A 15,556-nucleotide genomic window follows, 5' to 3' on the forward strand; every position below is an offset into this window, starting at 1 on the left:
ATGGAGTGAGTGCGATCATCCCGTCTCAATGTATAATTATGGCAGTCGTTAATATGACGATAATTTGTAGAATTATGTGTCTAGACGTGTTAGTGGTTTCTTTCATGCTTAACGCTGTCACGTTGGAGCTTAATAGGAATTTCCATTCTTATCACGTCCTTGTAAGGGTATGCTAATGTCATATTCAACCCGTATATTTTCTTTGTTCCTTTTTTATTAATTGAGTAATGGACAAAGTTTTTAGTTGTTTCTTTCATCTTGTTTTTTATTTCTTACACGCATTGCATATATCATTACAGTACTGTTAGCTTCACGTTGGAAGAATAGAATGAAAGCAATTTTATTTACATCACGATTTATATTGAACAGTTTAACAGAGAACTAATGAATATTGCATTCTCACTACAAACAACTAAAGCTTTCTATAGACCCACAACGCCAAGCTTGAGTCACATATTGCAAATAGTGACGTCACGATCGCTTGATGACGTCTTAGAGGTAACATAAGGAATTCTCATCTAAATTAATAATGGAAATACCTTGGTAGATTAACACATAATGCTACGTGTATCCAGATATGGGACATCGCGAGGTATATTAGAATTCGCCGTGTAATATCAATTTAGGGTAGGCGTTATTGCGAAGATAATGTTATGTAATCCGATCATTATTGCTTGTCATTGGTAGAATCCGACTGCAGAAGTGATGGCTTTTTATGTTTTTAATAAAAAAAAATATATCAACATCTAGGTGAGGTAACATTTGATAATTAGTGCATCTATCAATATTTTGATCGTATTTTATCGCATTTATCATAATATTCTTACTATTTTAGAGAGCATGTTTAACTCGTACACATGTTGGTAAAACTATTATCAACTTCTGCAAATTTTCAGCTACTACTATTCCTTCCCAGTCCTCAATGTTCCGTTAAGTTTATAGCTTCACAAATTACCAATTACCTATAATTCGACAATTTAGCACACTCCATTCATTAGAGGGCTATTTCGGAACCTCTCGGGGTGAACAACCCCCACATGTTTAATTTATAGTTGTGGATGCAAATTTTCATTGAGCACCCCAATTTCATCCCCTATTATTTTAGTGTTGGCCGTTACGGTTCATGTGTCAAAATCATTATGCTCCATCTTTTGTGAAGAAGATACCGTATTTGATCTTTTTTACAAAAAAAAATTCTAAGCTGGGTAACAAAAGCGTTGCAATTCTTTGCGATTTGAGCAAATATTGTTAAACTTGTAGAGCTTATGTTATTTTCATGTTTGTTTATTTAGGTTAAATCCATAGTTCTACTTTTTTAACTTAAGAAATGTAATTTTTAGAAGAGGTTAAACAGTCTCAGGGAGTTCTATTATTACAGATTTCACGGTACCCTGAGAACTTGGAGTGGATAAATCTCGCCATTGTAGTAAGTTTTTCAATCCTTTTCAAAGTACTTCTGTTAACATTGTTATTCACTGAGTTGAGGTAATTAAGCACCCAAAAGTTGGGTTTAACATTTTACCGAAAACTGCCATTTAAATTATTAATTTATAACGATAACTCAATTCGAAAATACAACTGCTCATATTACGAGATTCGCAATTAAATTTAGTGTGACACGTTTTCAACAAATTGTCGTGTAAATTCGATGAATTTGAATCCAGTTTGCAATTAATCCTCAATTATACCACAGTGTGCCGTTTAATTAAACGTTGGAATGATTTTGGCTCGACTTTAATTTTGTTTTGTGCGTATTCTATTGTCGCATTTTCGACAAAGATTTACATTGATAGCAACCAGGTTGTAAATTACGCGCAATTAACTCAATAAAGCGACACCTCAGTGGAGTTGCCTGAAATATGAGCGTATTTCGGGTATCGAACTGAATGTGGAGGATTCTCGAATGTTCGGTTTTGGAAACCAATCGACGCTATAATTTGTAATTAACTATGGTAAGTATTGAGAACAACGTTCGCTGTAGTTGAAAATTGTAACAAGAGAAACAAATAAAAAAAAGTGTATTTTGAATTACATTTCTATTTCATAAAATATTTACATATAATTTAAAAAAATGTCCTTCCTCCAAAATATTTCAAAAGTATAAAAACAAAACAAAATTCAATTGCTTTAAAAAACATTAGGGCTGCCAATTTTTTTTAATAAAGTGGAATCGTAATACTCTAAACTCAGTGGTGCAGATAAAAAAATCTGGCAATTTTAATTTTCAATAGCCCGCAGGCGTCGCAAACACGGCAACCGTCGTCATACAATGCTTTATACCTTTGGAACTTAATACTACGGCTTAAAATATAAGCGATAGCGATTTTAAGTACTCGTTCAGTAGAAGCTATATAGGTAAATTAAAATAGTAATAAATTAAGTAAAATATGGTATAGATAAAACATATACACACTACGTAAAACATGGTAAAATATAGCATGGGTCATACGAGATATCATTTTTATTTCAGTTGCATTTATTTAGTTTTCTTGTTTGTTTACTATTTATTCCACATAATAGTATTAATACATCATAGTCTAAATAAAAATTCCACACTTTCGTAGTAAACGCCAAACTCTGCTAGTAGTTTTTTTTTACTACTAGCTTTTCATTCAAGTGCATGACACGACTCATGCAAGTTGTTAAACTCACAACCAGCTTAATAAGTTGAAATCGCTGCAGCTCACAACTTGCAACAATCCCTCTTGAATCAAAACTCAACGCTACAATATAACGCGATCCGAAACTGACTTTATTTCAACCTTTTTTTAAGCTTTCTTCCTTTATGTACTTAGCTACCCCACACCTGTTTGCTTCAGGGCATTGCCCTTTTATATTTTGTTAGGTAATATAGCGGTAAATGGAGGTTTATATGCGAATCAAAGCAACCGCTTCAGTTGCTTCAGGGTCCCGTAAATTAAAATTTAAAATACGGAAGCTATTTAAAATAATGCAATTTGAAAATGTATTTTTTGTAATAGGTTTTTTTTTGTTTGTCGTTTTTTAATCTTTATTTGTAGAATTATTTCAATTTAATTGTTAATCATAATATTTTTTATCAGAAAATACTATTGTGACTTACAGTGACTTATATCTTAAGAAATATTTTGATATCGTAGAAGATAGATTTTTATCGACGGAACCTTTAACCATAGCAATAACTTTAAACACAACCCAAAAAATAAAATCCGCTGCTCTTTTATTATGCTACATTTTTACTTTATTTCGAAAGCCCTTCAATTTAACTCTTTATATTATTCTGATTAACCTAAACAAACATATTCTGCTGTGCAATACTTTTTACGCTTACATTATTTTATTGTATAAACAATAACGATGTTGGAAACATGTGTACCTATACAATATTATTTGCTTAAGAAAATATATATTTTAAGTACTGTTTTATTTTGTAATCAAAGTAAAAACTATTTTGTTGCTGCTGCTTTAGAATTTAATATTGTTTTCTGAAAAGAAAAGGACCTGTAGGCTCATTACAGTAAGTAGACACTCAAACCATTATCTATTAATGCAATTTTAAATTTTGGCCGAAACAAAAGAAAATAATTTCCACGTCACGTCGGGACTGCACGTGTCTTCCATTCCTAATTTATGATTTATAAAGCATTAACCTAAAAGCTTCGTGAAAGTCGGTTCAAGAGTTACAAAATTGTACGCCAGGGAATCGAAGGGAATTGTGTGAATCCCTCTATTCCGCGAATGCGTTTTTTTAGAGCGTGTGTAAATAAAAAAAGAATTTATTATTTAATTTTCAGGATTTATTTGTTGGAAATTTCGGGCCTTTTTAGTGGCGATATGGGAACACGGGAAAAATGTGTATCGCTTTTTTTGACCATTCTGTGAACTTGTGTATTTTATTGTTGGAAAAATTGAGGTATTAAACCTAAAAGCTATAAAATACACAACGAAACAAGTTAATGTAAACAAGCACAAGACAATGGTATATTAATTGTACCCAATACTGACGAATTCTTCAAGACAGAATCACAAGCAACTAAAACAAACAGCTATACAGCAAACGAGTCGAAGCAACTTTTAAATATTAAATCCATCCGAAGGCAATTTCAAAACTTTGCTGCATTATTTCCTCTTCAGATACTCAATTCACAATATCTACTTGTGAATAATAGGAGAGAAAATTAAAGTTTGCCTACCGTCTGTGAGCCGACGCCGAAGTCTTCTATGTAAATCGTTTATCATTAAAATTAATTTGACTCCATGTTCGCTAAACGCTCTTTATTCATTTCCTTCCCTTAATTAAGCAATCTGTTTACAATGAAGCAATTAATTGGTATTTCCATTGTTTGAATTTTCTCGAGTGTTTTAACCCATCCACTGAAATTGGCGTTTGAAATTGAAACTGTTAATTTGGCGGCGTTCTTTTATGATTTATTTATTGTTCATTATATTTTATAGTCTCGCTTTCGACTGAAAAATGGATCGGTCGTATTTACCAACGTCTGGTTAAGCAAAATTGTTCAAATATTCGTTAATATAATTTAGTAACAATTTAAAACGAAAGAATTTAGTAAGTTGAACTGCAGAATATAGTCGTAAAGAAGTAGGTCGAGAGCTGAAGACAATATGATATACGTTTATAAAACTGCGCGAACGTTGGCAGTATTCCGGCGGAGTACTAAGCTTGTATGAGGAAAACTATGATGCAATCACATGTATTTTTAAGAAATAGCTTAGCTTTTATACATGGCCTAAATTTTTTAAACACAATAAACCGTATATATTTTGTGGACAGTTATTGACTAAGTATTTCAAGCTACAAAATATGATTGATCAATAGTTTCCTTTGATACATATTCTCTCATGATCCTATCAACAAACGCACACAGATAAAAACTACTTTATAGAAGGTTAGTAAGTCTTGTCAACGGTACATACCCAATAGATACCTTTAACCTCTTTTGTTTGAACCAAACGCCGAAAATAAGGTGGAAATAAAATTGTTTATTCAACATTCCACCTGGCTGGCCAATTTTTCCATGGAATGGCTACGGTTGCATGTTACTTGGCCATTTATAAAAAGCTGGGTGAGAGCCCTTAATAGACTGACGACAGCTAAATGTCACTGAGCGTTTATTTGCTTACTTTTGCCGCACTATTTTCACGTAATTTTAGTATTGAGAGGAGACAGTAATTTTTGTTATTGACTGTACTTGGTATTGCGGATATTTTTATTGGTATTTTGTAGTTAAATCGTTTGTGTAGTTAATTTTTGACACTAGACATTTCTTGCTAAAGAAAACTGATTCCTGCCTAGGATAACTCGCGAGGCCATTGAAATCAAAAAAAAAAAAAAAAACAAAATTTCAGTAGAATACATGGCTAGAGCGTACCACCTGCTTGGAACCCCATGATTGAAACTTTGAAATCCAAATCCAAGCCGAATACTGCTAGACCTAAGGAAGGATACAGTGAGCTCATTACTTCTATTTACCTACGTGTCTGAACGTAGGTAAATAGAGGTAATAAGCGTTTGACACCTATTTCGGTCATCAAAACAAAAAGTACACTAACCTAAACTCGTAATTTTTTAATTAAGTTTTATCGCTTAATTTATGACCACTTTCAGTTTCACAGACACCCCCACACTTCAAAACTTAAAGTAGGTAAACAAAGTCACGGTTTTGCGTGCCAATGTTTAATCCAGTGCGTTTCTGTGTCATATAAACCATACCTACCCGCGGTCCGTACGCCAATTAAAGTGATCTACGACCACCGCGCTCATATTAAGTATTTATAAATTACCTTCAGTTTAATAAAATGCCCCAAAGTGTTATTATTAATGAAGTGAAAACGTACGCCGCTTAATCATTCACGCTGTAATCGTTTGTTTTTTTAACTACTTCATTTTGTGGGTAAGTAAATAAGTTTATTGTTTTATGTTGGTGTAGGGGAAAGTGTTTCCATAATCGAATATTACAATATTCATGAAGGTTAACACCTGTGATAATCTACGTAATAATTATTGCCTCATAGAAAGTGATTGCAGCTGTAAATCGGAAAACAATTGAATTATACTTACTACTTAACATCAAAGCAATCATTATTATATTGATTTTGCCATAGGTGGGTCAGTTATAAATTGGAATATAGATTGTTCCTAGATATCAATAATTACTTATCAAAACTAAAAGTTATTTAATTAGTAGGTGACATTTTTGCTGCCCTATCTTTGCAATGAAACTTTTCTTTTGAGCGCTCAACTGAACTATACTTCACATTTAATAAAGGACTCTATAACTTTTTAGTTTATTACTCTCATTTTAATAATTATATTTTTATACAAACTTTCTTCCCATTGAAGTATATTTAAGGTAGCAATTAGAGGCACACTGGAAGTACAGATGATGAAATTTCTTTTGGCCTTGCTTTCGCACACTCTATAGCTAGGTTATAAAAACAACCTTTTTTACAGAAAAAACGTTAATTAAGTAGGCATATTATAAAACTGGGATACTGTTATGATTTTAATTAAATTCTCCGTTAAAAATAATATTCCCTTTGTTTTTGTATTTATAATGAAGTTTTGTATTTTTATCTTGGAACTCGGGGATATGATAATACAAAAGTTCAGGCATGAATATTTTGAATTCAATTTATGCTGCAACTTTGAGTTTTCGTTTTCTGTATGTTAATTCTGAATTTTAAAATAATAACTGTCATCATCATTGTTCACCCTTCAAAAAAAAAAATCCCCTTCATATTTTATTAATAAATAATAGATATAGATTTTTCTACCCGAGCTTTAAATGGGTCTTTAGTTATTTTTTTTTAAATTTTATTAATTAACATATTTGATTAGCAGCATGATTTTTGAGTTCACAATTTTCACAATTTGTTTCTTTGAACATGTTGTGTGAATCACTTTCAACAGTTACATTTAAGTCTTCACACCTAAACAAATATTCCCTTCCACAATAAATTAACAATGCGACTTTAATGACATTATTTCACTTAAATGTAACTTAGTATATCAAAGACTAAGTCAAAACTGAACAGTTAGGTGTCGTGATTTATACGTAGGAGCCACTTCCTGTCCCTAAGTTTTTATATGTTTTGATAAACATCAATGCCTCTGTAGAACTGAGTCGGTTTTTAATGCTGACCGTATCGTACGGAGAGTGGTTTAAGTTATGAGCTGAAAGCGATTTTGTTTGTGTGTAAAGTTAAATCGTAAAAACATATGCCAATTTTTGTTTGTTTATTCTAATTTTTTGTGTATTTTTTGTTCCTGAAGATTCTTGGTATTAATGTCAATTTTATTGTTGAAATTAAAACATAGTAATTGTAGTTTAATCTTACATGCATTATTACCAGTTTAAGTGACACTTTTACATAACTATTATGAATACAACTTTTAGTCATGAATATTTTTTGACTAAAATCGCTGTTGCTTATCACTTGCACCATTTTCACTTTACAACATAAAACAGCCCTATCATTAAGTCCAAGGCAAGAATGTCAATCAGTTTTATTAGCGGATAAATAAAAACAGTAGCCTCACGTCACAGCGGGTTGCATCACGTCACACTATAAATTTTAACTCTTAAAAGTCTAATAGTTAATCTTCAAGCCCAACGCTCCTTAAATTTACGAGTTTAATGCCTCGTTCCGTGGTTTTATTGAACTATTTTCGGACTAATTAAAATATTCGAAGCGATTTTTTCAAGTTCGAACTTATTATGAGGTTCTAGCGGACGTTATTAATTTAGTTAACTATTCGGTCAATGGTAAAAGTTCCGTGTGATGTTGAAAATGTTCAAGCTTATACTCTCGAGTATCTTCGTGAATAGTTCTTTGAAATTATTCAAGCTATCGTTTAGATAGTTATGGTAATATGTCGAAACTTAGTTTGTACTTATATTAAATAATAATAATAATAAGCCCCGCAGGGCATCTGAGGCGGATGACGGGGAGTAGCGACCCCGCGGGGCTATATATCCGAGTGCTCCAGGGAGAGTATACTGTCCCCCATCTCCGGCCTGCCGGAGTGAAGCATGACGGGGGATAGGTCTCCCGCCTCTTGGCTTGCCTTCATCGGCCGGTCAGAGTGGAGTCGCTAGAGCAGGGTTAACAGCCCACTCGGAGGGTAGGTGCCTCGTGGTAAGTGGCGAGTGGGCCGGTGATGCTGGACCCACAGGGAGCGCGTGATCTGCGTTTAAAGTCCGCCGAGGTATCCTCACCCTTCAGCCGCTCATGTACCTGTTGCCCTCTTGTTGCGATTTAGCGACTGATTCCCGGGGGCCCAGTAAGTGAGTTGGCGAGTCTCCACCTGCCATTTTTACGTGTATTTATTACATTGTTATCGGCAGGTGCCATAGTTCCCGTAGTTTCCCCATTCCTAGTCCACTAGCATCCCATCACAATAGCCCAAGTAGTTTTCATCCATAGTTAGCAATAGTTTAGCACAGAACCGGGGATTGTCCTTGGGTACATTTCTATAGTGTATACAGGGATAATCGTCGGTTTTGTGTCACCATTTCATTAAAGTTGTCTCAAAAGGGCTTCAGCGTGTTGGCTTCGGCCCCACGTTCGCCTCCCAAAAATCCGGGACTCTATAGTCCCGAGGTCTGGTAGAGACATACAAAATAATAATAATAATAAAATTTTTATTTATCCACAGTTACATAGTTTGCCTTAAAATTAACTTAGGTATATTGATTTGGTGTAGGTAACTATATGTAGTAGCAGACATTGGTTTTTTTGGATCGGCGGTCCCCAAACTAGGCTAGGCCTGTATCTTGGGAGCCCGAGTTGCGGTTACAATGAGTACTTTTGTCGAATTATAGGTCGTATGCGGTGTTTATGTGGACAAAAATAGAATATAAAAATTTAAATAAGACGTAAAAGAAAGCTAAGAAAGTTATAACTAATTGGAGCATCTTCTAAAAAAATAAAATTGTCTCTTTCTAGACGTTAAAAGTAAAATAAAATATGTTAATAAGTAAAAAAGTTAAAATTATAACAAAATTCTTAATTTAAATCGAACTTAGCTTATCAGTCTCAAAAGAGTGAGTGTTTGTGTGTGTGTGTGTGTGTGTGTGTGTGTGTGTGTGTGTGTGTGTGTGTGCACATGCGTGCGAAGTATGCTAATGCATCCTTTCGAGTGTAGATTGTGTTGTGAGAAGATTTTCTGTCTCTTCGTATGAGAGTCCTGTTAGCCATTTTTTGATTATCTTCTTACACGAGGAAAGTGTCAGCTCATTTGTGTCGTGCGCTAACCTGCTGTGTACGTTATTAAAGACAGTTGTGTGGAGATAGGTAGGGCAACGTCTGGTTAAGAGGGAAGTCGTGCGTGGTATTGGGATTTTGAATAATCGTTTTGAGGTGAGTGTATTGTAGTCTGGTCTTTTTTTCAAGGTTTTGTGTGTGTGTAGGTATGCATTAAGAATAAATAGTTGGCGGACACGTAGAACTGCAAATTCTTTATATAGGGTGTCTGTTGGGAAGAGCCACGGCTTTTTAAGAAGTACTTTGATCACTGCCCTTTGGGCTCTTTCAAGGTCTATGAGTGTGGTTTTTCCCGCTCCTCCCCAAACAGATATACCGTATTGAATGATTGATTGGCATATGGCGTAATATACCGTGAGGAGTATGTCTTTTGGTGTTCGGTCTCTGAGTTTTTTCATGATGTATATTAGTTTTCTTACTCGACCTGACAGAGATTGGATGTGTATTTTAAAGGATAGATTTTCATCAATGAGGAGGCCTAGGTAGCGGATAGATTGGGTTCGTTGAATGTGTTCACATGAACAGGTTTCTCTTGATGTGTTTGGAGTGCATGTGTGGAATTTGAGTGAGAGATTAGGAGGTGGACTGGACGTTAGGGTTTTGAAAAATGTGATTATTTTGGTTTTTTTTATGTTAAGTGTTAGTAGGTTGTAGTTTAGAGTTTGTGCTACTGTTGCTAGGCCTTCTTCAGCTAAATTAAATAAGTGTTCCCAAGTTTTGGAATGAAAGATTATGACAGTGTCGTCAGCGTAGGATATTAGTTCTGCGTTCGGAAGGTTCAGATTGAGTATGTCATTCATATAGATTATGAAGAGAGTGGGGCCCAAAAGACTACCTTGGGGAACTCCGAAGTTGATATGGAGTTTATTACTAGTGTATCCCTCAGATTTGACATACTGACTGCGGTTTGTTAGATAGCTATGAAACCATTCAAGCGGCTTACCTCTAATACCGGATGACTCTAATTTTCTGAGGAGAAGATTAGTTGAAATTGTATCGAATGCTTTGGCTAGATCTAAGAAAACCGCCATGCATCGATCCCCCCTTTCGACGCAATCTGATATGTTATTTGTTAATAGTAAAGTGGCATCTTCAGTAGACTTCCCTTTTCTGAAGCCAAATTGTCTATTTGAGATGAGGTGGTTCTTTTCTAGGAAATTTATCAAACGTGTATTTACAACTTTTTCGAGGATTTTTGACAATATACTAAGAAGTGCAATCGGCCTGTAGTTTTCAGGTTTATCTGTGGGCCCTCCTTTGTGAATTGGACTCACAGCAGCGACCTTCCATTGTTCAGGAAATACACCTGTTTCTAAGCTGAGGTTGATTATATGTGTTAAGGGAGCTATAATAGAGTTTTGTATTTTTTTCAAAAGTCTCACACCAATTTTGTCGGGTCCAGGGCTGCTGTCGTTTTTTAGTTGGCTGATAAAGTGGGATATTTCTGTTTCGTCAGTGGGGTGAAGAAAGAAGGTGATAGGTGAATGTTTGTGTGGCGTATATTTGCTAGTTAGGGATTCTTGTGTTTCAGATAATCTCGTTAGTATGGTATCAGCTAAATTTTTTCCTACTGCTGTGAAGTACGAGTTGAATTTGTTGAGACAGTCGATTGGATCTGCGGAGTTTGACGTTACGTTCGATGTGGCATTTCTTTGAGCGTTGGGGTCGTAGATGGATTTTAGCACTTTCCACAGCATTTGAGGGTTTTTGTTGTTTTCTCGTATTTGTCGGCTATCGTAGTCAGTTCTCAGTTTTCTTAATATATTATTACAAAAATTTCTATAGCGAGTGTAAATTAGCTTTTTGGAAGTATTTTCTGGATCAGACCTCAGGGACAGATGTAGGTTATCACGGTGTTTAATACATCTTATGAGTCCAGGCGTCATCCAAGGTTGTAAGTTAAGTTTGCTTCGCGGTATTTTAATTTTGTGTGTGTGTTTTTCTATTAAGTCTGTGAGTGTTTTCGTGAGTAAGGTTGCTGCTGCGCTCGCGCAGTTTTGACTCATGATGTCAGACCAGTCATGTTCAGCTAATTCCAGGGCTATGTTCTCTTCGCTTATTTTAAATTTCCAGGGGTTATTTTTTTTCCTGGCGGTACTGATGGAAGGCACATGGGCCATAACCATGTCGTGATCTGTGATAGAGCTTTTACAAATGATGCCTTTCGATTTTGTGCTACATTTGATGTATATGTGGTCGATACATGATTTTTCTCTCGTCGGTTTGGTAATAGCCGGAAGCAGTGAGTGTGATGCCATAAGGCACGTGTAATCGTGATGTTTGTTGTTTGTGGTGTTACATATATCAATGTTTGTATCTCCTGTGATAATAACTGTTGAGTATATGTTAATCGTCTTGAGGAGTTCGTCCAGTGAGGCAAGGAAACTGGTTAAGTTAGAGAAGGAAGGTGAGCGGTAGAGTCCTAGAATAGCAACTTTGTTGTTTAAAACTAAGAGCAGGCTGTCAGTGTCTTGTAAGTTTGTTTCAACCAGAGTTGCGTTGTGCTTGTTTTTTATATATATGACTATTCCTCCATTCTTATTTTGTTGTGTGTTTGTTCGAAAAACGTTATACTCAGGAATATTGTCGAGTATCGTGCCTTCATGTAGCCAACACTCGGTCAAAACAATAGCGTCAAAGTTTACGTCGAGCCTTGTTAGTGCTACAGTAAAATCGTCAAAGTTACGCTGGTAGCTTCTAATGTTCAAAGACAGTATTATTAGGCCATCTACCCGATTAATGTTCTTACAATATTCCCTACATTCGTCCAGTTGGTTAAAGTCATGACATTCCAGAGTTGTTATTTCGTCAATATTTTGGATAACGTCAATTAACGCCATCTATGTAGAAATAAGTGATATTAGTTGGTTTGACGTAAAAAACTGTGAGAGTTGTTGTCATGACTAAACTGAATGCGAATGTATATTGGAAGGAAATAATAATTTTGGCATAGATTGGATAGATTTTGAATAGAAGAATGTATTGTGCACGTCGTGTGTATGAGTGTGTTAGAGTGTTTGAATTGATGTAGGGTGTGACTTTTCTATTTTTGTTTTTTTGTATGGGATTGTTGGATAATTGTGGTGGTCTATTATTTGTATGAGTTGTTTGAGTAACATGTGGAGTGTATGTATGGAAATGATATGTGTTTATTTGTTTTGTTTTTGTTGTCAGTGTATGTGTAAGTGTTCGTTTGTGGGTGTATTTTGAGTAACAAAATATTTTTATTATACAAAGTAGGTAAGAATAATTATGAATGCAATATTCTATAGTTAAATCACAAAATGTTATTTTTAGAAAAAGCAAGATTAAAATTAAATGAGATATTTTGGCTCTTAGTGAAACATAACTAGGTACTAAAGTATAAATTGAGAGGTACGAGTAACTAAAGAAAAATAATATAAAATAAAATCGGTACTGCTTAATACCATGGTGCGGCGCCTTATTGTAGGCTTGCTGGCGCGGGGGAGCGCTCGGCCGGAGCGGCCGGTGCGCGGCCCATATGATGTTCCAGATCTTCCATGTTTTGTATGTGTATAGCGGGGTTGCCCTCTTGCTTGCGTATGAGTATTGCGCCGTTTCTGATCCAGCAGTATTTGTACCCGTGTACCTTTGCAGCGTTTCTAGCCGCACGAAATAACTGCCTATTACTGGACGTAAGTCTCTCATTCACAAAGATGTTTCTCGTAGGTCCAGCTATATCGATATCGGTAGAGGTCAATGACCTTCTCATTTTTGCCGCTTTTAAAAATTCGTCGCGTTTGTATCGTCGAACGAAACGCACTGCGAGATTGCGAGGCGGGGCGTCAGATGAGTCCGTCTTCTGGCGGCGGGGTCCCACACGAGACACGAAGTCGATGTCATGTTCCTCCACGGTTACGCCTATTTTGTGTGCCATTACATGGATAATGTGCAGCGGGCTTTCATTTTTAAGCTCGTCAATTCCATTGATTTCCAGCTCATTTTTAAGGGACGCTTGACCTTGACTATTCAGCTGGTCTCGCAAGTTGGTTATGGTGTTGTTAAGAGCAATTATCTCCTCTTCGCGTTTTTCTAACGTTTTTATGCGAGTGTCGTATTCCTCGAGGCGGGAGTAGCATTGAGTCAGGTGTTCGCTGAGGTATTTGATGTGGCTCTTTAGGTCTCCAACATCCCCACGTAGTAAATGCATCTCGGAGCTTAGTGACCTCAGTATCTCTGAGTCGGAACTGTTGTTGCTGCAAGGTGGATCTCGAGGTGAGACGGTGGTTTGGTCAAGCTTGTTTGAGGAGGCAGTGGTGTTTCTACCAGGTTCGTCGGGATCTGGTACAGACCTCACAGGAGAAATTGTTTTCTTTGGTCCCCTGTTCTGACATGAAGAGCAAGTCCAGGCCGCTTTCGTTTCGTTTGTTAATTTGGTTTGATTACTAGCATTAGCACATGTAACGTGGAACAGCTGATCGCATTTGGAGCATTTAATGTTGGATGAGCGTAATGGTTTTTGACATGACGCACAGTTATTTGCCATTATTATTTTGTTTTAGGTAATGTAGGTATCAAAAATGTAGCAAAGCGCGGTGAGTCGTCGCAGGTGTCAGGTGTTCCGGGAACCGCGGCGCGTGGCGGGTGTTTCGCGCTAAGTGCGACAGAGATGAATTATTTGAATCGCGCAGCCCTTCTCGTTTACTCGAGGTGAGGTGGAGCCTACCTCGGGACACTCGACAATACGCGAATTGTTTTGCGATATTTTTTTGTGAAATTGATTGCACTGCACTTCGGATCTAGTCACTGTTTATGTAAGAGTCAGAATTTCGTAGCAGATTTGTTTAAATTTATGGAAAAGAAATTAAATTGCCAAACACACGTCCACTCTTTACTGGGCTTTCGCGCAACTCCAATCAGTAACAAGCTATAGAAAAGAATTTGAAAAGTAGTATAATGAAGGCAGTAATTTCACTCACACGCGACAATAATGAGTAGAATAGCGTTGTTTTAATTCCGAGCATTACTATGAGTTGGTTGACACATATTAATCTTATTTAAAACGCAATTTTTATGACTTCCTATTCGAATGAGAATCTACACTTAGTTTGAGGAAAGTTCTTAATTTAAATTCTACAAGAACTAAGTACTAAATGTCACCAAATATGCTGGTAGTAGCCACCACAAATACCACATGATAGGCCACATAAGGTAATCGTAAATTATACGAAAACCGTATCTTCGGTACCGACAAGCGGTTCACGTCCGCTAAATCAAGATTGAGTGCGAGCATACGGGCTGTACCTCAAAATGTGTCAACTATAAATCAGAGATTTAATAAGAAATTCGCCCCAATCTAATTCTGAGCGACTTCAAAGTGAGATTTAAAAGTGGTGAGGGCGAAAGGGCTAGCTCGTAAATGTAAGCGGTATTCAAACAACCATTAAACGGTAAATCACGGCATAAAGAGTTGTGTTTTTCATTGAAACTACCCTAATGGGAGTTGTAGTCGAGCGAAAATAAAATTTGTTGTGTCGAATAAACTACATTTTGTTCACAGTCCAACGTAAAGTTTTAATGAGAATAATACAAATTTAAAAAAGAATTGATATCGAATAAGAATTATTTTGCAAACCGTAGGTTGACCGACATGGTTTGCATTGCTATGTTCCATTAATCAAATCAGAAGTATTTAATAGAAAATAAACAACTTCATTCACATTTTGATTTGTATTCTATAGGTGAATAAGAATGTTGAGTGCAAAATGAACCATAATTCAAGTCACACACCCAAGTGCAAAGTTTCCTAATCAAATTGAAAGTGTGGAGACTGATAGTTTTGGTCGTGTAAGTCGTAAAATAAATCTTGTTGAAGTGTCTTATATTAAGCCGTAAACATTTTAGCAACAGTAAAAAAATGCGTACTGTTACGACTAAAGACTTTCAATTGATAACGCTACAAAAATGATTGAGATCGTTGGAAGTTACACTTAGCAACAAAGTTTAAGTTAATAAAAAATCAAAGTAACCAAGTAAAAAATTGCAATACGAAAAGTTAACCGAAAGAACCCAACCAATTTTGCACACGAAAAGATTCGAAAGGAAATTATTCGCTTTTTAATAACACAAGACAAAGAAAACACAAAGGTATAAGTTTAACGACGCATAAAAAATCGATTCCATAAATAATACAGTCGTTTGTTAAACTGAACATTGACCGGTATCTTGTAATGGATCACTTAATTTCGATTAACTCCACGGACCCGATATGAGAACAATACAACTCCGGATATTACTCGTTTTCGCTTTTTGATCGTTTTTCACGTTA

The 15,556-nt window shown here is 35.8% G+C and overlaps 1 protein-coding gene across 1 annotated transcript; it reads right to left on the reverse strand.

Moving 5' to 3' along the window:
* Positions 1 to 11,438: 11,438 nt before the first annotated feature.
* LOC124634181 lies at positions 11,439 to 13,774 on the reverse strand. Its single transcript, XM_047169625.1, has one exon. It carries the CDS (start codon positions 13,772 to 13,774, stop codon positions 12,710 to 12,712), a length of 1,065 nt encoding a protein of 354 aa, XP_047025581.1. The 3' UTR covers positions 11,439 to 12,709.
* Positions 13,775 to 15,556: the final 1,782 nt, after the last annotated feature.

This window comes from Helicoverpa zea, chromosome 10, assembly GCF_022581195.2.
Source record: "Helicoverpa zea isolate HzStark_Cry1AcR chromosome 10, ilHelZeax1.1, whole genome shotgun sequence".
Taxonomy (NCBI): Eukaryota; Metazoa; Arthropoda; class Insecta; order Lepidoptera; family Noctuidae; genus Helicoverpa; species Helicoverpa zea.